Source organism: Salvelinus alpinus, chromosome 20 (genome assembly GCF_045679555.1).
Source record: "Salvelinus alpinus chromosome 20, SLU_Salpinus.1, whole genome shotgun sequence".
In the NCBI taxonomy this organism is placed as follows: Eukaryota; Metazoa; Chordata; class Actinopteri; order Salmoniformes; family Salmonidae; genus Salvelinus; species Salvelinus alpinus.
Window position 1 is genome coordinate 25,075,657 of NC_092105.1, and position 27,445 is coordinate 25,103,101.

General features: G+C 43.9%; 3 protein-coding genes across 4 annotated transcripts in view; 2 read left to right on the top strand and 1 right to left on the bottom strand.

The window, feature by feature from the left end:
* The window catches only part of LOC139546549 (ephrin type-A receptor 6-like), a 303,987-nt gene extending 293,645 nt beyond the window's left edge, over positions 1-10,342 (top strand). The window contains exons 13-18 of the mRNA XM_071355053.1: positions 3,532-3,593; positions 3,736-3,945; positions 4,880-5,029; positions 7,523-7,716; positions 7,841-7,990; positions 8,357-10,342. Of these exons, the coding sequence (XP_071211154.1) occupies positions 3,532-3,593; positions 3,736-3,945; positions 4,880-5,029; positions 7,523-7,716; positions 7,841-7,990; positions 8,357-8,471 (881 nt within the window). The 3' untranslated portion in view covers positions 8,472-10,342. The remainder of the gene's footprint in view (positions 1-3,531; positions 3,594-3,735; positions 3,946-4,879; positions 5,030-7,522; positions 7,717-7,840; positions 7,991-8,356) is intronic.
* Positions 10,343-13,903: 3,561 nt separating this feature from the next.
* On the top strand, positions 13,904-16,720 carry LOC139547219 (ADP-ribosylation factor-like protein 6). Of its 2 annotated transcripts, XM_071356298.1 has the most exons (8): positions 13,904-14,203; positions 14,458-14,511; positions 14,655-14,716; positions 14,848-14,916; positions 15,156-15,250; positions 15,391-15,520; positions 15,695-15,750; positions 16,248-16,720. In XM_071356298.1, the coding sequence occupies exons 1-8, from the start codon at positions 14,081-14,083 to the stop codon at positions 16,271-16,273; spliced, it is 615 nt and encodes a 204-aa protein (XP_071212399.1). In that variant the 5' UTR covers positions 13,904-14,080; the 3' UTR covers positions 16,274-16,720. The 2 variants fall into 2 exon arrangements, with proteins under 2 accessions (XP_071212399.1, XP_071212400.1); XM_071356299.1 differs by lacking the exon at positions 14,458-14,511 and having other exon boundaries at positions 13,905-14,203.
* Positions 16,721-19,231: 2,511 nt separating this feature from the next.
* On the bottom strand, positions 19,232-24,002 carry LOC139547092 (F-box only protein 47-like). The gene is made up of 10 exons (XM_071356144.1): positions 23,794-24,002; positions 23,377-23,556; positions 23,096-23,172; positions 21,067-21,144; positions 20,854-20,962; positions 20,600-20,773; positions 20,295-20,444; positions 19,700-19,842; positions 19,424-19,583; positions 19,232-19,329 (listed from the first exon to the last, which is right to left on the bottom strand). The coding sequence occupies exons 1-10, from the start codon at positions 23,966-23,968 to the stop codon at positions 19,232-19,234; spliced, it is 1,344 nt and encodes a 447-aa protein (XP_071212245.1). The 5' UTR covers positions 23,969-24,002.
* Between the last annotated feature and the right edge of the window lie 3,443 nt (positions 24,003-27,445).

Sequence of the window (27,445 nt, forward strand, 5' to 3'; positions counted from 1 at the left end):
GTACTCCACACACTCTGTCACTTTCTCCATCGTTTTCTCCCTACTATATCTCTCTCTTTACTCTCAGACACTCTTCTCTCCCTTTCTCTCTCTTTTTCTCCCTCTGTCTCTCTCCATCTGTTGTTGTCTCCTCAACCTCTTCAGAGACTCATTAAAAGAGAGAGGTATCAGGGTGTGACTGTATCTTACCTGAACAGAAACACCAGGTAAAGCTCCACACTCATCACCACTTGACACTCTCATTCTTTTCTCTGGATGGGCTTCTGTAGAGAGAGAGAGAGAAGAGAGAGAGGTGTTTACGTAGAGAAGGCAGCAGGCCTGGTCCACACTGATTCTCAGCTACTGACCTGATAGAGAGAGAAGTGTAATCTGGTCAGCACCATGGACAGACAGCCCCTGAACTCTGCAAGCCTGCTGCTCCATTCACCACTTCCTCTCTCTCTCTCTGCCTGGCTGACTCCCCCACAGAGCTCCAGTCAGGTCCTGGCTGGCTAACTGAGTCACTGGAGTCAAATAGCAGGCCAGGGATATCAGCGCCAAGGTTATTTCACTTCACTGAAATGGCCATGTGTTAACTAAAACTAAGTCCTCCAAAAAGTGTGATGCAATTGAAATAGCACATTTTACAGGAAACTGAGTAACCATGACAATGAGGCCTAGTTCTAATTCAACCGGTCACGCTTTTTAACCTTCCATCCCGTTTATTTTCTCATCTCAGATTTGATATTCCGATATTACAGCCTCACAGCGGGCCTGTCGTTACTGCCAGTCTGTTGGGCCAATTACCCAGATTAACAGGATACTGTAAGGAATAAACAGAATGCCACTTTAGCGTGTTTAAACGAGCGATTGGCAGAACCAGTCAGCTGTCTGTGTGGATCAGGGGCTGTGAAATGTCTGATGAGTTTGAACAGTGGGGTTTCCTATAGTGTTCACTCTCATTCATTACCATGGAGCCATGACACTCAGTCTGTGTCCTTGATGGGCTACACACAAATCAATGGGCTCTGAAAAACGTTGTTTTATTATAAATGTGTAGTTTTATGGATTTGGCCGTATGATTTCTAATGGAATACATCTGTCTGCTGTCTTTAATCCATTATTAAACTATATTAAATTGCCCATAGCTCTCTTTCTCTCTCTCTCTCAACAGTGTTGTGTGTAATCCTGTAATTAGTGCAGTCTGCAGCACACTCACCCGCTGGGGGACCACAGAGAGGAGATGGGTGAACCCATGGGAGGCAGGGGGAGACCTCTGTCTTCAACCCCTGTTCTACTCCTCTCTTATGTCCTAATTCCTCAAGCCAAGCTCCCTCTCTCTCTCTCTGCCCTTACCTTCTACTCCCTTGACCTCCCGCCTGTCTCCCTCTCCTCCCCTCCGGTGTGACTAAAGAGTGATAACAGTGGCCAGTAATTAGATCGGGCTGTTAATCAAACAGGATGTTAATTAATCCAGTGGTGGAATACTGTCCACTCTCCCCAGGCCTATAGACCCTCACAGTGAACCAGCATGCTAAGGCTAATCTCTCCCCAGGCCCATAGACTCTGACCGGGAACAGCATGCAAATGCTAAAGGGAAATGCTAATCTCTCCCCAGGCCCATAGACTCTGACCGGGAACAGCATGCTAATGCTAAAGGGAAATGCTAATCTCTCCCCAGGCCCATAGACTCTGACCGGGAACAGCATGCTAATGCTAAAGGCTGACGCTAATCTTTCCCCAGGCCCATAGACTCTGACCGGGAACAGCATGCTAATGCTAAAGGCTGACGCTAATCTTTCCCCAGGCCCATAGACTCTGACCGGGAACAGCATGCTAATGCTAAAGGCTGACGCTAATCTTTCCCCAGGCCCATAGACTCTGACCGGGAACAGCATGCTAATGCTAAAGGCTGACGCTAATCTCTCCCCAGGCCCATAGACTCTGACTGTGAAACAGCGTGCTAATGCAAATGGGGCCAGCAGGTAGCCTAAAGGCTAGAGAGAGTACCAACCCTTGCATTTAAACCCCTTAAACCCCAATCTGCTCCAATGGTGCTGTACCATGGCTGACCCTGTGCCTCTCAGCTTTTGAGTGTCTGTGGGGATTGGGACAAAACTCCATATAACACAAAAATTGAGAATAAAGTATCTATTCTATCCTCTAGTTAATCTCTTATTAACCACTGTATGGAGAAAGTGACGCCACTCTGAGTCCTTCAGCAAACAGGATTAATGAAACACAGGGAAACTCTTCCTTACGCTCTTCTAAAAAATGGTGATCTACCCAGTATGCAGAAGATAACTTCTGCTTGGGATTATAGTAGTATTACTGTAGAGCAAGGTTCTCCAACTCCGGTCCTGGAGACCTACTGGGTGTGCAGGCTTGTTAGCCATATCTCTAACATATTCCAGCAAACATGTCCCCATTGGCACAATGTGTACCCTATGGGGGAAAAAATATTTGCCCCACTTAGGCTGCCTATATTTGGCCGATGTGTCTTTGCTCTTCGGCTCCACATTGGTCCCCAAGGCATTGGCCCAGTGCGGGCAGCCCATATCTGGTGAGGGCAGCCCTCACTTTGCCTGAAATAAGCCCATCTTTTCCCAACAAACATGCCCACATTGTCACGATGTGGGCCTAATGCGGATTCAAATATTGGACCTATGTAGGTAAGCTGCCCACATTGGACCAATGAACCTTTGCTCATCAGCTTCACAAAGCAGGTGGCCCGTAGGGCAGCCCGCACTTCACCCGAGATAAGCCCACCCTGTTGGTTTGCCTTCCAGGTATGTAATTTCAGAAAAACAATAAAGTTGTTACAGACTTCGTCATTGGCAGTGTACAATATCATTCATTTGTTGATGTCACACAACGGAACACTTAAACTGGAACGACACTCTCAGTAACGATTTCACCAAAATACCTTGTGAACTTCGAAATGTAAGGTTCTATCTGAAAAAATATGATTACGAGATAATTGGCTTTAAAGTTCTGAGCCCTCGTTGTTTTGAATGCTGTCAGCAATTTTTATCTTGATTTCTTTTTTAACTTAACAACATGAATTGGGGTATTTGCAAGCCATGCCCCCACATATGTTAATGAGCCATCGCCTCTATATTGTGAAATAGCTGGGCTTGGTGTGGGCTAGCCTGCATTGGGCTGGTGTGGGCTAGCCTGCGTTGGGCTGGTGTGGGCTTGCCTGCGTTGGACTGGTGTGGCCTAGCCCGCGTTGGACTGGTGTGGGCTAGCCCGCGTTGGACTAGTCTGGGCTAGCCCGCGTTGGACTGGTCTGTGCTAGCCCGCGTTGGACTGGTGTGGGCTAGCCCGCGTTGGACTGGTGTGGGCTAGCCTGCATTGGGCTGGTGTGGGCTAGCCTGCGTTGGGCTGGTGTGGGCTTGCCTGTGTTGGGCTGGTGTGGGCTAGCCTGTGTTGGGCTGGTGTGGGCTTGATGTGGGCTAGTCCGTGCCCACCGAACACCCAGATGGGGCCAATGGGGTCATGTTTGCTGGGATCTGACTGACCTAGTGGTGCTGTGTGCTGTGATTTCAGGCAGACCTGTGATGATTGTGGTGGAGTACATGGAAAATGGATCTCTGGACTCATTCCTGAGGGTGAGAAGCGAGTAACAATTGTTTTCTTTTCTTTCCTTTTCTTTATTGTTTATTGATTTTCAATTATAAACAAACAAATAGACATCACAAATGAAAAGCTCTCTCTCTCTCTCTCTCTCTCTTGTGTCCCTCTCTTTATTAGACGCATGATGGCCAATTTACAGTGATCCAGTTGGTGGGCATGCTGCGTGGCATTGCATCGGGCATGAAGTACCTGTCTGACATGGGCTACGTCCACAGAGACCTGGCCGCCCGCAACATTCTGGTCAACAGCAACCTGGTGTGTAAGGTGTCTGACTTCGGCCTGTCCAGAGTCCTGGAGGACGACCCAGAGGCTGCTTACACCACCACGGTAACTATGATCTCTAACCCCTGACCTCTAACTCCTAACCCTTGATTTCTAACCGCTACACAAACACAAACAAGAGAAACACAAGTTATATGTTGCTACTTTTATTTATTTCCCTGCAAAACTTCCATAAATCCTATGTTGTTCTTTTTGTCCTGTTTCTGGAGTGTATAGGCTGTGTGCTTCAAAGAAAACACTTACACAGTGTTTCAGTGGAAAGTTAAAGCGCTTCTCTGACTGCCTGGCCTACTGGTGACCTCTATTCTCTGGGTTACAGAGTCACGCTGAGGGGAAGTGGTGCTTTCTGGGGTCTGGAAAATAGAGTGGGGAGAGAAAGAGGGAGAGAACAGAAAAGGACATGTTGCTTTTGGGGGCATGCACGGGTCTGTAAACCATTTTCCACTCGGAAGGACTTTGGTTTGGTAGGGCTAGGGGGCAGGGGGTTGGGTTACAGCCAGAATACATGCTAAGGATTTGTGCCGACTGGTGATTTTACTCTGCCCTCATTTTAAGAGAGGGGGGGGAGAAAGAGAGGGAAAGGGAGAGAGAGAGAGTAAAAGGGAGAGAGGAGGGAGGTTAGTTCTGCTGTTAAAGCACCTCAGAGCTTTTACTTGTACCTTGACACAAAGTCTCAAACTGTGAAAATGTGTGTGTACATCTTAAGAGACTTCAGAAAAGTGCAATCACACTGTGAGACTGTAGCATATGGTCTATAAATTGCACATATTTCCTCAAGCATGTATTGTTACAAAGCAGATGGAACCTCTGTGTGTGTGTGTGTGTGTGTGTGTGTGTGTGTGTGTGTGTGTGTGTGTGTGTGTGTGTGTGTGTGTGTGTGTGTGTGTGTGTGTGTGTGTGTGTGTGTGTGTGTGTGTGTGTGTGTGTGTGTGTGTGTGTGTGTGTGTGTGTGTGTGTGTGTGTGTGTGTGTGAGAACAGGGAGGTAAGATCCCTATCAGGTGGACAGCTCCAGAGGCCATCTCCTACAGGAAGTTCTCATCAGCCAGCGATGCCTGGAGCTACGGAATCGTCATGTGGGAAGTGATGTCATACGGGGAGCGGCCTTACTGGGAGATGTCCAATCAGGACGTGAGTTGTGAATGAGGTCTTCACTATAGAGAGCAATAGTAATGGCGTCTTTTTGTAGACACTAACTCCAACATGGTTCCTTTTCCAAAGCCTATGGGGAAATTAATGTTTTTTTTGTAGGGTTTTTGAATAAATGACGAAAATAACGTCTGTGGTAAACATAGGCTAGGGAAATCGTATAGGTGTTGTTGTATGCTGTAATCTTCAGCAGCTAACGTCACTTTTTGTGAATTGTAAAGCATTTATGTAATCAAAACAAGCACATAAAGTACTTAAAGGATTCATAATTCATAAAGTTCATGTTAACTGGCTGATATTATCTCATGGAACATAACATAAAAGATCTCCAAAGCCTATGTTGACCTCAGACCTTATTTTCTGTGTTTATCCCAAAACCGCACTCTTTTCCTATTCATTTCAACCATAGGAATAGCCGAACGAACCAAAAGGTAACTAATTTCCGTGTTTTAGGACTACAAGCTGGCGAGTCCTATGGCGTTAACCTGGGAGTCTTAATGGGGATTGTGAATGTCCTTTCTTATGAATCTCCATACTGTATGAGTTGAGTTGAGTTAATTTGTATTGTTACAGGCACAGTGCACATTAATCAACGTTTCAGTAAAAGTGCCGGTTTTAGCCAGCCGGCTAATTTTCTACCGCAGGTTATTAAAAACAATTACAATGAGCACATGCAGAGCAAAATAGAACAAGCAACACGTAGCATGCAGACAGAGAAACATAGAACAAGCAACACGTAGCATGCAGACAGAGAAACATAGAACAAGCAACACGTAGCATGCAGACAGAGAAACATAGAACAAGCAACACGTAGCATGCAGACAGAGAAACATAGAACAAGCAACACGTAGCATGCAGACAGAGAAACTTAGAACAAGCAACACGTAGCATGCAGACAGAGAAACATAGAACAAGCAACAAAACAAAATAAATAAAAGCAACAAAGTGTTTCCACACCTCACAAGATACAGACAACATGGAAAGCAGCAATACACAGCTAGGGATTATGTTCACAAGTCTGATGGCCTTTAGCCATGTCTTTATGTTTTTGTGAAAGTGTGATAGGTGGTGCAGTTGTATGTGTCTGATGGCAGTGTATTCCAGACATGGGAAGCTCTCACAGAGAAAGCAGATTAACTAAATGTGTTTTTCCTTAGGAACTATACAGTCACCTCTCATGGCAGACTTTGTTGATCTGCTGCCATGGTTTTGGGTTTTCTGTTTAACGAAAGTACTGAGTGGAGGGGGAGCCAGGCCATTTAGGATCTTGAATACAAGACATACGTCAGCGTATTGCACAAGATTTTTCCAACTCAGGATCTCATGCTTTCTGAGAATGTAACAGTGATGATGGCTATTGGGCTTCCTATCAAGCACTTTGAGAGCCTGTTTGCAGACAGACTGAATGGGTTTTAATGTTGAACAGCAAGCTTTGGCCCACATAGTCAAGCAGTATGTTAAGTTGGGAAGTATCATAGATTTGAAGTACAGTTTTGCTACCTCTGTAGTCAAACAATTTCATTTGAATCGGAAATTAGCTAGGTTGAATTTGGTTATTTGAGTTCACCAGCTTTTTAAAAGAGAGGTTGGAATCAAGTAAGATGCCAAGGTGCATGAAATCGGATACCACCTTGAGCTTATTAAAGCTCATTAATCACTCTGATACACTGGGTTCTGCCTTCAAGGTATGATTTCATCCATCTCAAGGCATCAGGGGAAAAGTTGAACTTGAACAGTTTTGTGATGAGAACCTCATGGTTAACAATATCAAAAGCTTTCCTCAGGTCTAGAAATACAGCCCCAACAACGCCCCCTTTGTCCATCTTGGACTTCACATTTTCCAGAAGAAAGCAGTTGGCCGTTTCTGTGGAGTGTTTTGCTCTGAAGCTTTGAGATTGCAGTGTAGACGGAGAGACAGAAAAACAGACATACTGAGGGAGATGTGAAGGGAGAGAGAGAGAGGGCCACTGGCCAACGGAGGGGTTTAAAAGTTGTGGATTCACACCCTGTCTGAGAGACCTCATGGTCTCCGGTCAATTGGAGGATAGATGGAGGGGATTCGTCCCGTCTCCCTGTGGAGTGTGAAAGCTCCTTGGTAATCCCCATCAGCACCTCACATGGCATACACACACAGCCCCTAGCTTCATGGGGATTTGTGATGCTGGGGAATTGCTTAGAAGTGCTTTCCAAGACAAACGCCACCGCCAATCCTTGACTTCTGCTGTCTTTGCCTCCTCACCCTTCCTCACTCCCTCCTCACCTCTCAGCCCCATCCTGCCTCACCCGTCAGGGCTCAGAGAAAACATCAAGGCTACAGGCTAGCTGAAGGGGCTGTTATATTCACGCAGTCCCTCTAACACACCCTAGAGACATGCTTACTGTAGCTCAGATAATACTGGCGTTGTAGAGACATAATGGCTGGATGACATGAAGCGAAAAGTGTGTGTACTGACTCTCTCCCTTCATCCACCACAGGTGATCCTGTCCATAGAGGAGGGCTACCGTCTCCCTGCTCCTATGGGCTGCCCCGTGGTTCTACACCAGCTGATGCTACACTGCTGGCAGAAGGAGAGGAGCCAGAGGCCCAAGTTCACTGACGTGGTCTCCTTCCTGGATAAGCTGATCAGGAACCCCAGCAGCCTGCTGGCCCTAGTGGAAGATATACAGGGGTACAATTACATTCATTTCATTTAACAGACACACTTATCCAGAGCTACTGATGGCACTAATTTCACTTGCAAGTGAAAGTTTTTAGTTCTTATTATATTCTATTTTGTTTGATCCATCTGTCAGTCTAGCAGAGTCCCCAGGAGAGGTGGTGGACTACCCCATGTTCATCTCCATCGGGGATTGGCTGGATTCCATCAAGATGAGCCAATACAAGAGCAGCTTTGTGGCAGCAGGATTCAGCACACTGGACTCTGTGGCCCAGATGAGCATTGAGTGAGTGGAGGACTGTTCACTATCTTAAACATTACTCTGATGTTACTCTAACTCAACTAAACATTACCCTAACGTTACTCTAACTTCAACTAAACATTACCCTAATGTTACTCTAACTTCAACTAAACATTACTCTGACACTGCCTCCCAATCGTATCCTTCCCTTAACCGATTTTGTGTGTGTGTGTGTGTGTGTGTGTGTGTGTGTGTGTGTGTGTGTGTGTGTGTGTGTGTGTGTGTGTGTGTGTGTGTGTGTGTGTGTGTGTGTGTGTGTGTGTGTGTGTGTGTGTGTGTGTGTGTGTGTGTGTGTGTGCCCATGTGTGCCCATGTGTGTCTGTCGTGTGTGTGTCTTCTCTCTCCCCCTAGAGACGTGCGGAGGATCGGGGTGGTGTTGATTGGCCACCAGAGGAGGATCGTCAGCAGCATACAGACCCTCCGACTGCAGCTACTACACCAACAGGAGAAGGGCTTCCATGTATGAGACCTTAGAACGGACAGACAGACGGACAGACAGCCACAGCCTGTGCCTCAGTCTTCACCCCTCAGACAGACCGTCTCAGCCTGGAGGCCTCTCTCAGACAGACTACGACACATTTGGACCTCGATGTAGAACCTCAATAAAGCCAGACTGTTTTGTACACCTGAACCTGCATCAGCCAGAGACAGAACAGCAGAGACAGAGACAGGACTCTGAGAGACACACTGTCCCTGGCTCCCCCTGGGGAATGTATGCCTTGTTGCAGCATCAGTACTTATTATACAGTAGAGCTGTAGATTTGGGAATGTACATTTTCTCTCCATGTTTTTGTGACCATGATGTAGCTGCTAACAGATGAGCAATCAAAAGGATTGTCCTTAAATAATATGATGTGAATTATTTTGGAGTTTGATAAGTAAGCGTCATCATAAGGTATTCTTGTTGCATTATTTAACCTCTCCAGAGTATCTGGGTATGCTAATACTTGAAGAAAACGAAGAGACAGTTTTTGAAGTGCAGAGGATTTCTGAATGTTTTAAGTGTATAGACAATTTATCGATTATAATCCTAAACTAATATTTATATATGTGCAGTCCTGTATGTGAGCGCCCTAGTAAATCTGGATGTTATCTCTTTATTTACCATTTTATTGAAATCAGCAATATATGCAGTCGTCTCAGTAACTAAGATAAGAGAAATAAATAAATGATACTCTCTTATGGACCTACAGACATTGAGAGCAGATTGTCAGCAAATCTCAACAGACTGTGTAACATGCTAACATGCCAACTACACAGTGCGGTCGTGCAATGCTAAAGACTTATGGAAGTTGTTGGGGAAAAATGTACAGTATATAGTATGAGGGGAACTCAAGGCAGTTGGGCATACAGTAGTTGGTTTCATTATATGTTTTTGTGGTCAAGACTCACGTGTATTCCAAGATAGAGAGAGACAGGTATGTTCTGCAGGTTGACAGACACATAGAGACAGCAGCACCAGAGTAATATCTCTTTGTCTCTAGAAGGCCCTCAACAGCATTATAATAACCCATGAGCCTCTCCAGATCCACACTAACGCAGGTGGTTCGGTGAACCACGAAAACATAGGCCTGAAACTTGAAGACTTGCGTTAGCTAATGCTTAGGCTTTAACTCGGCAGGCTAACATAGTCTTGTGGAGCACAGACGACCCAGGTTCAAACCCAGTCGGTCACACACACACACACCTACAATACAGTATGCAGTATGTTCTGGAGCAGGAGTGTACCTGAGGAGCCTGTACGGCCTGTAAGGCTGGTGGGAGGAGCTATAGGAGGACGGGCTCACTGGAATGGTATCAATGGAACGGTATCAAACATACTTGGAACCACATTTCACTCCATTCCAAAATTCCATTACAACCATTACAATGAGCCAGTCCTCCTATAACTCCTCCAACCAGCCTTCACTGCTGTACAGAGTAGGAGGAATTTGCCCCCAGACAGTGATCTAACGTCAGTTTAATATTTTACCCCCTAATGGTTGAGGTAAGAATTGAGGTACGCTAAGCTGATCCTAGATCTGTGGTTCGGAACAACTTCTAAATGGAGCGCACCTGTCCAGCAGGTGTTCACAGACAGAGCGTTCAGGTGTCCCTCAGAGGGGAGGACACACACACACACACTTCCCTCCTCCTGGAAGGAGAGATTAGATCAGGCTGTTTAGCATGTCTTACTGCTGAGCAACGGGAGAATGCTCTTTTGTACAAAGTACAAGTGTACTTATAATTCTTGTATTTTATTTTTCTATCATTTCCAGAGAGACGTGGTAGATCTTGCACACTGTAAGAGGCAGTTTAAAACTGATATTTATTTGCAAATAAAGGTGAACAGTTCTGGTGGTTAGAAGTAGTCTTTTTATTACTGACTGTTTCGTTGTATGTAAAGTGTGTTCTGATGCATAGTTTAATGGAACTGTTCTATTAGATGATGCCTCCCCCGGTACTGTTCCATCAAACTATGACTCCCCATGAGAAGAGTATCTGGTTGAACATGGCTGGAAGTCTTGTGGCAGTGGCATAAGGTACTTTTTTTGCCCTCAAAGTAGCCTGTGAGGCAGCCCTTGTTTAAGCAACTACGCCCATTCTTCCACATCAGCCAATCAAATTCAAATACAGTAGAAAACGTTCAAGTCCGCTCCAGCAAGAATAACCATTTTCCACAGTGACATTCAAAGCTAGCACATAAAAAGGTAAGCACATGGCATCCAAAAACACTGGAAAAAAAACATATTATACTGACTAACCTATAAAACACTGAAATGGCTAGACTATTTCCAAATTATACAGGCTGACATATACTGTAGATTTGCTAAACTGCTTTGCTGGTTAGTTACCTTTTTTATCACTCCAGTGTTAATCTGCTAAATTGTAATTATTCGCTCCTATGGCCTATTTATTGCCTACCTCCTCATGCCTTTTGCCCACAATGTATATAGACTCTTTTTTTTCCTACTGTGTTATTGACTTGTTTATTGTTTACTCCATGTGTAACTCTGTGTTGTTGTCTGTTCACACTGCTATGCTTTATCCTGGCCAGGTCGCAGTTGTAAATGAGAACTTGTTCTCAACTAGCCTACCTGGTTAAATAAAGGTGAAATAAAATAAAAAATAAACAAATAAAGGAGCTAACTTAACTTGCTAGCTAGTTGCAGCCTATTTAGCTAATGTTTTTAATCTAACTACCTAATGCAGCAAGTACAGCTGCTACTTTCACTAACTGCTTAGCTAGCTATTTTCTCTAGAGCAATGAGCTAATATAGCAAGCTGCATATTCATCTAACTAACACAATCGCAGGCTGGTAAGGATGAATAGGCTCCTCCCAGGCTGGTGTATAATAAAGGCTCCTCCCAGGTTGGTGTATAATAAAGGTTCCTCCCAGGCTGGTGTATAATAAAGGCTCCTCCCAGGTTGGTGTATAATAAAAGTTCCTCCCAGGCTGGTGTATAATAAAAGTTCCTCCCAGGCTGGTGTATAATAAAAGTTCCTCCCAGGCTGGTGTATAATAAAAGTTCCTCCCAGGCTGGTGTATAATAAAAGTTCCTCCCAGGCTGGTAAGGATAAATAGGTTCCTCCTAGGCTGGTGTATAATAAAGGTTCCTCCCAGGCTGGTAAGGATAAATAGGTTCCTCCCAGGCTGGTGTATAATAAAGGTTCCTCCCAGGCTGGTAAGGATAAATAGGTTCCTCCTAGGCTGGTGTATAATAAAGGTTCCTCCTAGGCTGGTGTATAATAAAAGTTCCTCCCAGGCTGGTGTATAATAAAGGTTCCTCCCAGGCTGGTGTATAATAAAGGTTCCTCCCAGGCTGGTGTATAATAAAGGTTCCTCCCAGGCTGGTGTATAATAAAGGTTCCTCCCAGGCTGGTGTATAATAAAGGTTCCTCCCAGGCTGGTGTATAATAAAAGTTCCTCCTAGGCTGGTGTATAATAAAAGTTCCTCCCAGGCTGGTGTATAATAAAAGTTCCTCCTAGGCTGGTGTATAATAAAAGTTCCTCCCAGGCTGGTGTATAATAAAAGTTCCTCCCAGGCTGGTGTATAATAAAGGTTCCTCCCAGGCTGGTGTATAATAAAGGTTCCTCCTAGGCTGGTGTATAATAAAGGTTCCTCCCAGGCTGGTGTATAATAAAAGTTCCTCCTAGGCTGGTGTATAATAAAAGTTCCTCCCAGGCTGGTGTATAATAAAAGTTCCTCCTAGGCTGGTGTATAATAAAAGTTCCTCCTAGGCAGGTGTATAATAAAGGTTCCTCCCAGGCTGGTGTATAATAAAAGTTCCTCCCAGGCTGGTGTATAATAAAAGTTCCTCCCAGGCTGGTGTATAATAAAGGTTCCTCCCAGGCTGGTAAGGATAAATTGGTTCCTCCTAGGCTGGTGTATAATAAAAGTTCCTCCCAGGCTGGTGTATAATAAAAGTTCCTCCCAGGCTGGTAAGGATAAATAGGTTCCTCCTAGGCTGGTGTATAATAAAGGTTCCTCCTAGGCTGGTGTAAATAAAGATTTCTCCCAGGCTGGTGTATAATAAAGGTTCCTCCCAGGCTGGTAAGGATAAATAGGTTCCTCCTAGACTGGTGTATAATAAAGGTTCCTCCTAGGCTGGTGTATAATAAAGGTTCCTCCCAGGCTGGTGTATAATAAAGGTTCCTCCTAGGCTGGTGTATAATAAAGGTTCCTCCCAGGCTGGTGTATAATAAAGGTTCCTCCCAGGCTGGTAAGGATAAATAGATGCCTCCCAGGCTGGTAAGGATAAATAGGTGCCTCCTAGGCTGGTAAGGATTAGCGTTGCAAAATTCTGGGAACTTTTAATAAATTCCCTGTTTTTCCAGAAATCCTGGTTGGAGGATTCCGGATTTCCTGCCTATTCCCTCCTCATTCCGGGATCCTACAACTGGGATTTCAAGAAAACGAGGGACTTTTTTGAAAGTTCCAGTTATTTTGCAACCCTAGTAAGGATAAATAGGTGCCTTGCAGGCTGATAAGGATAACTAGTTGCCTCCCAGGCTGGTGTATAATAAAGGCTCCCCACAGGCTTGTACGGATAAATAGGTGCCTCACATGCTGGTAAGGAACCTAGGTGCCTCCCAGGCTGGTGTATAATAAAATTTTCCTCTCAGGCTGGTGTATAATAAAGGCTCCTTCCAGGCTGATGAGGATAAATAGGTGCCTCGAATAGGTGCTAATGTCTAATTAGTAGCCTTTATCAAAACAAAAACATGGAAAGTTTGTTATAATTTTTGTAGAACAATCATTGCTTTATAAAGATTTCTCCACAATCAAATCAACCTTGTGGATTTCCAAGTGGGTAAAAACAAATCTTCATCAGCATCTTTTCCTTTTGATGTCATCTTAAAGACTCTGCTATAAAGTACAATTACCAACCAGAGAGCAGTTGCTATTATTTACCAGCTTTATAAAACAGTTACCACCGGTGTCCACAAGTGTTTGAAGGATATATTTTAGGTGAACTTGTTAATACTGGCCAGCCGATGGCGGTGTTGGACCGTGCATTATTAGTGCTGAGGTGAAGGATTTCCAACATGTTGTTTACTACCTACCTGTGAGTAATTTATCAACTATGGATGAAGCAAAGGGGAAAAGTCCTGTTCTGCTATTGTCATGATGTTTGTTATTTTATTCATATTAATCAACTCGTTTTTTGTGTATAGGCCAATACTATATTGTTTGGACAAAATTAAAATTAAAATTCCAAAAGCACCAAGTGTATGGCTATTACAGTGCACTGTAGAGAATAACGCATGACTGTAATTTGGCTCCTGTAGGCATGTATGTAATGAGCATGAACTGAACATTATCTCATGTCCATCTCAGAATCACCCCGTATTGCGAAGCAGGTCACGAGGAGGTTCAAGAGCATTAATTCACTCTAATAGGCTTATTCCAAGCCAGGACAGCCAACCTGCTGCTGTTACCTTGTCCTTATACCCACGGCAACATTCTATTTTAATATGTTAAACTAAATTGCGGCAAGAAATGGTAGAAACTTTCGACGATATCTCGAGGGAATAGGTAGCCTGTACCAAATACATTTAACCTTAGGATCAAATGTTATAAGTGGGACACATGGGCCTGTTAGATAAACTGTCGGGATGGCTGGGGCTGAAGAAGAAAGAAGTGAACGTGTTGTGTTTGGGACTGGACAACAGCGGGAAAACTACCATCATCAATCAACTCAAACCCAGTAATGTAAGTCCACTGACATGGCCCAACTATAATATAGGCCTACGGTAGGCCATTGACTGATGTATTTGATTGCGCTCTAAATTGTAACTTGTTGATGTGATGTCCTACTGTAGCCGCGCGCGGGCCTGTCAGTGGAAAGAGACGGAGTTTTATATCTTGAGAGTTAGCTGAGACATAGAGATGTTGCTTATGTATAAGAGCTGTGAGTGTCATCGCATCGATTGCACTGCAATCATCCACCGATTGCTTGTTTTCAGCAAAGCTTATTTGGCCCACTCTCAGACGACTGGAAACATGTTAGTCAGGTAAAGGTCAGTACAGCCTATTTCACCCTATTTTACCATTTATTTTGACAAAGTTAAGTTACTGTTTTTTTTGTCTGTGTTTGTTATTGTGTGTGTGTGCATGTGTGCCTGCGTGTGTCTGTGTCTCTGTCTCTGTGTGTGTATTACAGACCCAGACACAAGACATTGTCCCAACTATTGGCTTCAACATAGAAAAATTCAAGAGTTCAAGGTAGTAATTGACTTCTTATGTAAACTTTGTTTAACTTAGTGAACCAGATGAAAGTAATAAGAATTATATTATTTGATACTTATTATATTGTGTATGTTGATTGGTAACATGTATGTTGTATCTCTACAAAGTTTGTCCTTCACAGTGTTTGACATGTCTGGTCAGAGCAGATACAGAAACCTATGGGAACATTACTACAAGTAAGACTTTACTCCGGCAATGTTTATCTAGAACTGCATTATGTGATACAACATTTTGAGCCAGTGGTGCCTTACCTATGATCTTAGAGTAATCAAGTATTGCCTGTAGAGCAGTTTTAATGGTTACACAACCCTACCCCCATCTCCAAGTAGTAGTTATTAGTGATGTAGAGATCAGATTCAGTGTTGTTTATCCTGTTTCTTGTTGATTACATCATTTTCTGTTGTGGTGTCCACAGAGAGAGTCACGCCATCATATTTGTCATCGATAGTGGAGATAAATTACGAATGGTCGTTGCCAAAGAGGAGCTGGATACTCTTCTCAATCACCAAGGTCAGAGAATGACACAGAGAGAGACAGATAGAGAGAGACAGAGAGAGAGACAGAGACAGAGAAAAAGGAAGAGGGGGGGCCAGACAGACAGAGAGCCAACAGTTTTTTCACCTGTTCTCCTGCATTCCTGCTCCCTCCAGACATCCGCAGTAGGAGGTTGCCAGTGCTGTTCTTTGCTAATAAGAGTGACCTGAGAGAAGCCATGTCTTTAGTCAAAGTCTCTCAGCTGCTCTGTCTGGAAAACATCAAGGACAAACCCTGGCATATATGGTAAGACACAACTCTATCCTAGTCACACACACACACACACACACACACACACACACACACACACACACACACACACACACACACACACACACACACACACACACACAAAAGAAGGTACAGACACATACACAGTGATATTGGGATAGGTTACTAGCTTCTGTCCATCTGTTTTAGTGCCAGTAATGCTGTAAAAGGAGAGGGTCTACTGGAGGGGGTGGACTGGCTACAAGGTACAGTGTGTGTGTGTGTGTGTGTGTGTGTGTGTGTGTGTGTGTGTGTGTGTGTGTGTGTGTGTGTGTGTGTGTGTGTGTGTGTGTGTGTGTGTGTGTGTGTGTGTGTGTGTGTGTGTGTGTGTGTGTAAATTACTTTTTTGTAATGTAATTTTGACACCAATAGCGAATTATTCTGTTTTGTTCCACCTTACCCATAGAGCAAATTGCACAGTAAGTATCATGTGAACTCACATTAGTTTATGTTACTGTGGTGGACTTGGTGAAGTACAGATGGATGGATGTTGTTGATGAGTTAGGAACAGGGGAGACTGTATTTAGTCTTAAACACTGCAATTATGGTATAATGTTGCTGTATGGGTAATGATGATTTAACTCCCCTATTCTTAACTCTCTAGTGCCGTACTGTTCTAGGTGTTTTGTGGAACTTCAGGTCTTATGAAATGGCTGTTCGTTGTAACTTTAATCTCATGAAATGTCCATATCTTTATAAACAGATCATATCAAAACAATGAAGACTTGATGAAATAAAATGGATGAAATGCTTATGATGAAGGATCGTAATGGCGAGAAGAGAGAGGCCTCAGTGACTACAACATGGCTCCTCCAACTGGGCGTGTCATTGGTTATCTGATGTCACTATTTATACGGTGCAAGGGAATCCCTTGTTTCCTCTTTCTATTTGTTACTCTGTCATGATGGCTGCTGTATGATACTGTTGTAAAGTGTTGATGTGAAGTGTTGCTGAACAGCTTGTTGCAGTGTAGAGACCACCCTCAGAGGTTGTTTCAGTGTTACACCACGTGGTGTGTAACTGTGCTGTCTGAATGTGGAAAGATATGATTCATGTATTCTGTTGTAACATTTTTACCCTCTACATTTCTGAGCTGTACTTAATGCTTGTTTTTCTATGCCATTTAATGTGCTGTGACTGTTTTTGACACATAAACCTAGCAAAAAAAGAAACGTCCTCTCACTGTCAACTGCGTTTATTTTCAGCAAACTTAACGTGTAAATATTTGTATGAACATAAAATTCAACAACTGAGACATAAACTGAACAGGTTCCACAGACATGTGACTAACAGAAATTGAATAATGTGTCCCTGAACAAAGGGGGGGTTTCAAAATCAAAAGTAACAGTCAGTATCTGGTGTGGCCGCCAGCTGCATTAAGTACTGTAGTGCATCTCCTCCTCATGGACTGCACCAGATTTGCCAGTTCTTGCTGTGAGATGTTACCCCACTCCTCCACCAAGGCACCTGCAAGTTCCCAGACATTTCTGGGGGGAATGGCCCTAGCCTTCACCCTCCAATCCAACAGGTCCTAGACGCGCTCAATGAGATTGAGATCCGGGCTCTTTGCTGGCCATGGCAGAACACTGACATTACTGTCTTGCAGGCAATCAGCATTTTTTTTTATCCGTTATTTTATCAGGTAAGTTGACTGAGAACACGTTCTCATTTACAGCAACAACCTGGGGAATAGTTACAGGGGAGAGGAGGGGGATGAAAGAGCCAATTGTAAACTGGGGATTATTAGGTGACCGTGATGGTTTGAGGGCCAGATTGGGAATTTAGCCAGGACACCAGGGTTAACACCCCTACTCTTACGATAAGTGCCATGGGATCTTTAATGACCTCAGAGAGTCAGGACACCCGTTTAACGTCCCATCCGAAAGACGGCACCCTACACAGGGGAGAGTCTCCAATCACTGCCCTGGGGCTTTGGGATATTATTATTTTTTTTAGACCAGAGGAAAGAGTGCCTCCTACTGGACCTCCAACACCACTTCCAGCAGCATCTGGTCTCCCATCCAGGGACTGACCAGGACCAGCATTGTCATGCCGGAGGGTCATGTCAGGATGAGCCTGCAGGAAGGGTACCACATGAGGGAGGAGGATGTCTTCCCTGTAACGCACAGCGTTAAGATTGCCTGCAATGACAACAAGCTCAGTCCGATGATGCTGTGACACACCACCCCAGACCATGACGGACCCTCCACCTCCAAATCAATCCCACTTCAGAGTACAGGCCTCGGTGTAACGCTCATTCCTTCGACGATAAACGTGAATCCGATCATCACCCCTGGTGAGACAAAACCGCGACTCGTCAGTGAAGAGCACTTTTTGCCAGTCCTGTCTGGTCCAGCAACGGTGGGTTTGTGCCCATAGGCGACTTTGTTGCCGGTGATGTCTGGTGAGGACCTTCCTTACAACAGGCCTACAAATCCTCAGTCCAGCCTCTCAGCCTATTGCGGACAGTCTGAGCACTGATGGAGGGATTGTGTGTTCCTGGTGTAACTCGGGCAGTTGTTGTTGCCATCCTGTACCTGTCCCGCAGGTGTGATGTTCGGATGTACCGATCCTGTGCAGGTGTTGTTACACGTGGTCTGCCACTGCGAGGATGATCAGCTGTCCGTCCTGTCTCCTTGTAGCGCCATTGCAATTTATTGCCCTGGCCACATCTGCAGTCCTCATGCCTCCTTGCAGCATGCCTAAGACACGTTCACGCAGATGAGCAGGGACCATGGGCATCTTTCTTTTGGTGTTTTTCAGAGTCAGTAGAAAGGCCTCTTTAGTGTCCTAAGTTTTCATAACTGTGACCTTAATTGCCTACCGTCTGTAAGCTGTTAGTGTCTTAACGACCTTTCCACAGGTGCATGTTCATTAATTGTTCATACCCTTTACAATGAAGATCTGTGAAGTTATTTGGATTTTACGAATTATCTTTGAAAGACAGCGTCCTGAAAAAGGGATGTTTTTTTTTGGTGCTGAGATTATTACACCAGTCAGTGCTAAATATATTCCTATATATTGGGATGTTTTAATGAAAACAAATAAAAGGCTTGGTATTTTCTTGATTTGTAGTCTCTTCCTTTTCATCAAAGGGGGTGACAATTTATCTTTCTATTTGCTGGATCGTTATGTTCCTTGAATCTCACATAGTGAGAGGAGATAATAGTGAATCAACACTGCAGACCCCAAAGGCCATTTTAATAATTTATGCAAAAACAGATGAGTTTCAGCTTCCATCAACACAGAAGCATCAAGTACAATCAATGCATCATAACCGTTATACTGTACAAGTTGAACACCTTTATGAAATGCTAATAAATAGTTGCAAACTTCTCTTAATAAATCTATAAATATAATTAAATACTCCTTTACAGGATACCAATATTTTAAAGCAGTTCATTTACAAAAGTATAAATAAGCTGTATAACAAAAGTATAAAAGTGTAATGATGTGAATACTGTTGACAAAGGGAGAAGAAACCCTTAATTTTCCCTATCGTCTTGGGCTACCTTCACTCCTTTTATATCCCTCTCTCTGCTCAAACACAAACCTTCAGATCATCATTTCCCTGACAGTGTCCCTACTCTCTCCTTTTCTTCTATTTCTTATCCCCTCACCCCTTCTTCTGTCTCTTATCCCCTCACCCCTTTATCTCTTCAGCCCCTCACTTTCCTTTTTCTTTCCTCAATCCTTCTTGAGGAACATGTAGACTATCTCAGTGTGGAAGTGAGCACTGGCATTCAGGAGGCTCTGGAAGGTCTCCATGTCCTCATGACGGTTACCTGAAAGAGAGGGAGATTACTGACAATACAGACAAAGGCCATATGGCTATCTGGGACCAAACATAGTGAACCACCTGCCCTGCCATGTCCTCACCTGCCATGACAACCTCGTACATCTCCATAGTAACCTCTGAGAACATGTTCTCAACACTCTGGATGAACGACCACCTGTCTGACGGCGACAAGAACACCTGGCACACCTGCTGCACCATCCTCACCGACCAGTTCATACAGTAGCCGTCCTTCTCACACACCTACAATACACACATATGAAACATATGTGTATATTTGACAATAACATCTGCTAAATATGTGTATATTTGATTTGATTTGAATAGCCATCCTTCTCACAACACAGATGTGTACTGACCAGTATGAGGTAGACGAGGAGTCGTGAGATCTCAAAGAGGCGTCCGTTGAGAGCCTTGCTAGCCAGAATACTGTAACACAGACTGTTCCCACACAGGATCAACAGCCTGGCCACGCTCTCTACATGCCACGCCTGGGGGAGCACTGGGGAGACCAGAGAGATGTGATGAGCACAACGAAGACGCTGTGTGCACCTGAATAAAGGTGTGTGTATGTGTGTGTGTTAAGATATGGTAGCCTTTTCGTGCAGTCAACGACGAAAAGTGCCCTCTTTTGCCTCACGGGTGGAATGTTATTAATAGTTTTCATAATTTCATAATTATTAAAGATTATTTTTTAAACGATGAAAATCCAGTGTTTCTATGTCAAACTGTTTTGTTATATTTCAGTCTACTGTGATGTATATAAAGTGTAATATTTGGATCCAAACTCAGCTCTATATCTGACATGGTACAGGTGTCTTCTTTTTTGTAAGCCCATGACCATGTGCGTGAGGTAAATACTTTGTTTCAAAGTAGATTTGTTTAAGGCTACCAAGAATCACTCTGTGTGACCGTGATTTAGCCCACTACAGTAAAAGGTTAAAGTGTGTGTACCTGTGAGTTCCTCCAGTATGGCCAGTACGGTGTCAGTGGTCCAGTCTCTAGCCTCCGGGTCACTGTGGAGCAGGATCACAGCCTTGGCCAAGTCCCACAGAGAACACTGGGCTACTCCTGCACCCAGCTGCTCCTGCCAGCCCAGAGAACCTGGAAAAAATACAGACTGTTATCACACACACACACACACACACACACACACACACACACACACACACACACACACACACACACACACACACAAACTCTACCATAGGCCAGGGTTGGAGGATGTACACACATGCACAAACTCACTGCATACTAACCGTCAGGCAGCCGTGGTCCATAGAGTATGAACAGTAGCCTGGCCTGTGAGACCATGGGCCAGGACTGGAGGATCCTGGTGAGCCAGAACAGAGTGTCTCTACGGCTGCTCCACGGCTCCAACAGAACCTGACGACAGAACCCACGGATCTGCAGCTCCAACCGCTGACATGCTCCTAGACACAGATGGGAAACATTACACTCTCTCTCTTTCCTCCTCACACCCTCTCTCTCTGAATTAGGGACAGACACCCACCTGGCTTTCCAGTGACGACCAACTCGATCTTCCGGGGAAGGTTTGTGAAGTCGCACAGGAAGTTGAAGACCCGGTGACACTCAAGCTCATCCCAGCCCGCAATCAACGTCTGTCAGTCAAACAGTAATGATCTGTTACATATCCTTGTTTAACCTTGTTTTGTCTTGTGCGTTTCATAGGTATTTTTCTTTTGAAACTACTTTAGGGTCTCACCTGCAAGAAAACTCCGTAGCTGGAGAAGAAAGGGCAGCCTGTTGAGGCAGTGCACTGCTCCATCATGAAGCACGGGACCTGAGAGGCAGGGAGAGACAGGCAGTCTATGTAAGTCTATGGACATCTACAACCGGTCTCTCCAACCCTGTTCCTGGAGAGCTGTCGTCCTGTAGGTTTTTGCTCCAACCATAATCTAGCAAACCTGATTCTAATAACTAGCTGGTTGATTAGCTGAATCAGGTTAGTTACACCTGTGGTTGGATTGAAAACCTACTACAGGAGGATAGCTCTCCAGGAACAGGGTTGAAGCACTAATCTACAGTATGTAGGCCTTACAACACTGAAAGAAAATATAAACGCAACATGTAAAGCGTTGGTGTCATGAGCTGAAATAAAAAATCCCTGAAATTTTTCAAAGGCCTTGTGCTGGGGACAATAAAAGTCTACTTTAAAATGTGAGGAGTATTTCTGTCTTTAATAAAGCCATTTTGTGGCAAAAAACTCATTCTAATTAGCTGGGCCTGGGTCCCCAGTGGGTGGGCCTAGCTGCCAAGTGGGTGGACCTATGCCCTCCAAGGCTCACACATGGCTGCACCACTGCCCAGTCATGTGAAATCCATAGATTAGGGCCTAATCCTGGACTTTCTGACGGGCCGCCCCAAGGTGGAAGGGTAGTTAACAACCCATCAGCCACGCTGATCCTCGACACGGGGGCCCCTCAGGGGTGCGTGCTCAGTCCCCTCCTGTACTCCATGTTCACTCATGACTGCATGGCCAGGCACAACTCCAACACCATCATTAAGTTTGCAGATGACACAACAGTGGTAGGCCTGATCACCGACAACGATGAGACAGCCTATAGGGAGGAGGTCAGAGAACTGACTGTGTGATGCAAGGACAACAACCTCTCCCTCAACGTGATCAAGACGAAGCAGATGATTGCGGACTACAGGAAAAGGAGGACCGAGCACGCACCCATTCTCATCGGCGGGGCTATAGTGGAGCAGATTAAGAGCTTCAAGTTCCTTGGCGTCCACATCACCAACAAACTAACATGGTCCAAGCACACCAAGACAGTCGTGAAGAGGGCACGACATAACATTTTCCCCCTCAGGAGACTGAAAAGATTTGGCATGGGTCCTCAGATCCTCAAAAGGTTTTACAGCTGCACCAGAGAGCATCCTGACGGGTTGCATCACTGCCTGGTATGGCAACTGCTCGGCCTCCGACCACAAGGCACTACAGACGGTAGTGCGTACGGCCAAACTTCCTGCCATCCAGGACCTATATACCAGGCGGTGTCAGAGGAAGGCCCTAAGATTCCAGCCACCCTAGTCATATACTGTTCTCTCTGCTACCACATGGCAAGCGGTACCGGAGTGCCAAGTCTAGGTCCAAGAGGCTTCTAAACAGCTTCTACCCCCAAGCCATAAGACTCCTGAACAGCTAATCAAATAGCTACCCAGACTTTTTGCATATACCCCCCCCTCTTCTACCCTGCTGCTACTCTCTGTTATTATCTATGCAGTCACTTTAATAACTCTACCTACATGTACAGTACATACTACCTCAATTACCTCAACACCGGTGCCCACGCACATTGACTCTGTACCGGTACCCCCTGTATATAGCCCCGCTATTGTTATTTACTGCTGCTCTTTAATTATTTGTTATTCTTATCTCTTACTTTTTTGGGGGTATTTTCTTAAAACTGCATTGTTGGTTAAGGGCTTGTAAGTAAGCATTTCATTGTAAGGTCTACTACACCTGTTGTATTCGGCGCATGTGACAAATAACATTTGATTTGATTTTTATTTATTTATTTTAATAAACTGATTTCCTCATATGAACTGTAACTAGGTAAAATCTTTTATATTTTACAACCTGTGTTATAATGATTAACTGTTTAAAAAAAAAAAATTATGTGTAACAACTCATGCTTTACTACAGTAATTTAACAACGTTGCTAAATATCCTTATCATTAATTTCCATAACCTTATCTATCTCCCTCACCTTTCTCTGTCTTACCTGGGAGAACTTGCTATATATAAACTTCAACCTGTCCTTTGTAGGTAGCAACAGGGTACACCTCTTGAACAACAACCCTGAGACAACAAGCAGAAACAAACAAAAAGGTGACACCATGACTACATCTGTTTCTCAACCCTGAATGAATAAAGATTGACATAACACTTACATGACTAAAAAGCACTTCTAGACACAGTTATCTTGAGGTAGCCTAGAGTTTATTATGAAAAGTGCTGTGATTGACTTCATATTCCTGCCTATAGGCTGTACCTACTACCTACCCAGCGCTTTGTAGTGTCCCAGGGTGGCGGGGTCCTCTTTGGGAGGAGGAGAGGAGGGAGAAGAGCAGTGCTGGAGCTTCTGTAGGATCATTCTGTTCCTCCAGGTCTGAGTAGAGATGTGATTCACAATGTAGCGACTGATGGCCTTGGACACCATGCTGAACACACTGATCTCAAGCACTGCAACACACAGAGGCATGTGGGTCATATCACACACACACACACACACACACACAGCTGGCTAGCCTAGTATAAGACATGACTGGAAAGACCGTCATTAGGTCAATGACAATCAACGATACACATTGACAGGCCCGCCAGCCTTCCTTTCCTTCTCTCTCTCCCTTCCTCCATTCATTCTTCCTCCATTCATTCATTCATTCATTGTATTTAAACCAGTTAGCTAGTTAGACCTACCAGAGAGTCTGTCCAGGACCATGTCAAAGACCTCTGCAGGCAGCCTCTCGAAGAAGCAGCCACTGGCCATGCCCTGACTCCGGGTCGTGATGGTTCTCACCGGATAGGGCTGGCGATGGGACCGTCGGCGGTGGAACTTCTGGGTCATGGTGAATTTCCTGGTGACTGCCGCCATCGCCACAAAACTGTCCGGCCGCTATTGACCCGAGGATAAACTAGAAATTGAAGGTCATTTGGCAAGAATAATTTATTCATTTCCAAAGAGAACAACATCAAAAAGAGCTGTCAACTTTAAGAGTGAACTACTGTAACTAGCTAACGTTAGCTGTCATTTGCCTGGCTTTACCTTTAGCTTTTGGATGCGAAAATGACTCCAACAATAGCATACACTGAGTAAACTTGTGCGCTGTCTTCATACGTATACTGTTCTTTTTATCATAGACTATAAAGTTAATATTTTAGCTAGCTAGCTGCTGAGAAGAAACGTTCCCTGAGCCTGAGGTAGGACTACAGACAGACTTGCTTGTTTTTGGCGACCCCTCGCGAGTGAAACAGTTCTGCCGCGAAATACTCATCTCGCGCGAAAAAACCTTCCCTTCCATCAACATTTTCTGAATGTTTTTGTGCTGACTCAGATTTACTTTTGTAATGTCATGTAAACGTGCGATGTATGATACATTTGCCTATAATCCCCATCCCTCTCATGTAGTCTAGTCTAATGATTAGTCTAACATGACATGAGCAGATGTTTTGAAATGCTGTTTTTAGATCTACTGTAACAGTAGCCTATGAATAAAGCGATTAGAATGTGAAATGTTTAGGCCTTATCTGCATTCAACAGGTGCTTACAATGATCAATCAAATATAAATGTAATATTTGTTGTCCTAGAAGCAGATAATAAACACCTAATTACAGGCAGAGGCCCAATAGTTCCTAGCCTTTCCTTGAGTTGTGGCCCAGCACAGCTCCCTAATGCATGGAGGATTACTGTGCTTCCCCTAAGGCTATTAACACCTCGGTATTCATATGGCATCTCCCTCTGGAGGAGATACACAGGACACATAATCCTATAAAAGAGACTGACACAGGGCAGGATGGGCTGCAATAGGCTGCTAGAAAAGCTACTGCTAGGCTACTGTATGGAGGAATGACAGCCAGATTGGGAATATAGCCTTGCTGCATCACTTGGAGACTTAACTTTACGTTCATTCATATATGTAGCAACCTGGTCAGACACAAAATTTTTGAACTGTTCTAACACAATCAAATTAGACAGACCCTCAAAAGTACTAACTTCAGAAGCTGTACACCAACAATTAAACGCAGAAGTCAAATCACGAACAAACTCAGAATAGATTTGTGAATCTAACTTTTTCCTGTAACGAAAACGTTGACGATATGCCTCTGGCACAAACTCGTAGACCTTCAGAACTGCTGATTTAACTTTAGCAAAAACTTTACTGTCAGCTACACTCAGTGCTGCAAAAGCCTCAAGTGCTTTACCTGTAAGTACACATTGCAACAACATAGTCATGTCCAAATCTGACCAAGCTCTAGCCTCCGCAATACGCTCAAATAAAGCAAAGTATGTGTCTGGATCTGACTCATCAAATTTAGGCAACAAACGAAGATTCTGTGAAACATCAAACTGTGGTAGTCTTTCTGGTCTATTAGCATTTCTCAATCGCTCTATCTCCAACTGCATTTGCAACAGTTCCCTCTGCTACTCAAAAGTTAAAGAAGGACTAGACTGAAAACTTGCACCCTCACTACTAGTATACTGACCGTCAAAAACACCCATTTCCCTAAGACCCTGCTTTAATCTAGTTTTTTTTTTTTTTTACAGTATTTTTATTGGAATTTCACAATTTTCACCCATATTAAAGAGATACAACAACAGAGACAAGGCAAAAAATAATAATAATAATAAAAAAATACGGCACCCGCCTACACATATCTGCGCATACATAGATATATACACATATACCTATACACACATACGCACACCACTTTCCTATCCCCGCTTCTCTCACCCTATCCCCATCATTGCGTCTCTCAATACATACATTTTAAACAAACTTACAAACAGAGATTAAACAAAAAAGCTCGGTTTAAACTAAGAAGTTAGGTTCCACACATGGAACATACAGTGTAGTTCTGAATACATAGATCACCACCATTCTAAGAGAATCCTTGCAGCATAATAGCTGATACCTCAGGTTCTAGGTAATTTAGATAGGGTTCCCACACTTTGTAGAACTGATCTGTTTTAGAATGCAATGTACATGTCAGATATTCCAGAGGCACCCATTCAAAAAGTATCTTATGCCAATCTTTAATAGAAGGAACCTTATCACTAATCCACCGTAAAAGGATGTTTTTCCTTGCAGCAAAGGTAAGGATGTTATAAAGCCTCCTCTTACTCACAGAAGTAACATGCCTACTAGGGAGACCCAACAGTAAAGAAACTGGGTCCAATTCTAGATCAACCCCTAGGATCTTTTCAATTTCTTGCAGAACACCAGACCAGTATCTTTGTATTTTGGTACATGACCATAAACAATGTGTTAGGGTGCCTGTATCAGTTTTGCATTTAAGACACTGAGGAGAAGAGGAAGAGGGGCTAAAGGCATGTCTGCGATTTGGGGATATATGCAATCGGTGTATTATTCTTAATTGGATTGCTCTAGTACGATTACATATAGATATTGTTTTTGCATATCTCCAAATGTCCTCCCACATCTCTTCGTCAATAGTCACAGACAATTCTTTCTCCCACACTTGTTTCACCCTCTGTGTATCGACAGCAGGAAAGGACCTTAAAGCATCATAAAACAGACTTACAGACATTTTCCTTTGTGGAAAGAAAAGCATTCTCTCAATGACAGACATATCAGGGTTACCAATTAAGGTGGTGCTCTTCACAATATAATGTCTTACTTGTAGGAAGCGGAAAAAGTCCTGCTTTGGGAGTCGGTATTTCTCCACCATCTGCTCAAATGACAATAGAATCTTATCAGCAAATAAGTCATTTAGTCTGCGTATGCCCTTATTAAGCCAAGAGTTAAAGCCAGCATCCAGCAATCCTGGACCAAAATCTGGGTTGTTAAGAATTGGGGTAAGAGCAGAGGTCAGTTTGGACCTTCCCAGGAAGCGCCGAACTGACCTCCACACCTTGAGTGTGTTAAGTGTAATAGGATTATTGCAGTGATCTTCTACAGACTTGAAACTTCTGAAAAATAAAAGATCCTGTAAGGGGTATTTTGAAAGAGAAGTCTCAATGTCTAACCAAATAGAGGAGTCATCGTTTGTGATCCAATCAGAAATATAACATAGGTGGGCACACCACTGATAGAACCTGATATTGGGCAGATCCAAGCCCCCCATAGAACTTGGCAGCTGCAATATTGCCATCTTAAGCCTTGGCTTGCGTTTACTCCATATGAAGGAACTTAGCCATCCATTTACATCCTTTATTACCTTATTGGAGAGTAATACTGGGATCATTTGGATTGGGTAAAGTAGTCTAGGTAAAATGTTCATTTTCAAGAGGGATATTCTACCCAACCAAGAAATCGGGAGAGAGTTCCAGCGCTCCAGATCCTGTCTTACTGTATCAAACAAGGGAACAAAATTGGCTTTGTACATTTG

Excerpts from the sequence above, each read along its gene's own strand:
- LOC139547219 (XM_071356298.1), top strand. The coding sequence starts at position 14,081 with ATGGGCCTGTTAGATAAACTGTCGGGATGGCTGGGGCTGAAGAAGAAA. Across the intron at positions 14,917-15,155 it reads CTATGGGAACATTACTACAA|AGAGAGTCACGCCATCATAT; the intron begins GTAAGACTTTAC and ends TGGTGTCCACAG. Across the intron at positions 15,251-15,390 it reads TACTCTTCTCAATCACCAAG|ACATCCGCAGTAGGAGGTTG; the intron begins GTCAGAGAATGA and ends TGCTCCCTCCAG.
- LOC139547092 (XM_071356144.1), bottom strand. The coding sequence starts at position 23,968 with ATGGCGGCAGTCACCAGGAAATTCACCATGACCCAGAAGTTCCACCGC. Across the intron at positions 23,557-23,793 it reads GGTCCTGGACAGACTCTCTG|TGCTTGAGATCAGTGTGTTC; the intron begins GTAGGTCTAACT and ends TGTGTGTTGCAG. Across the intron at positions 20,774-20,853 it reads GGTCGTCACTGGAAAGCCAG|GAGCATGTCAGCGGTTGGAG; the intron begins GTGGGTGTCTGT and ends ATCTGTGTCTAG.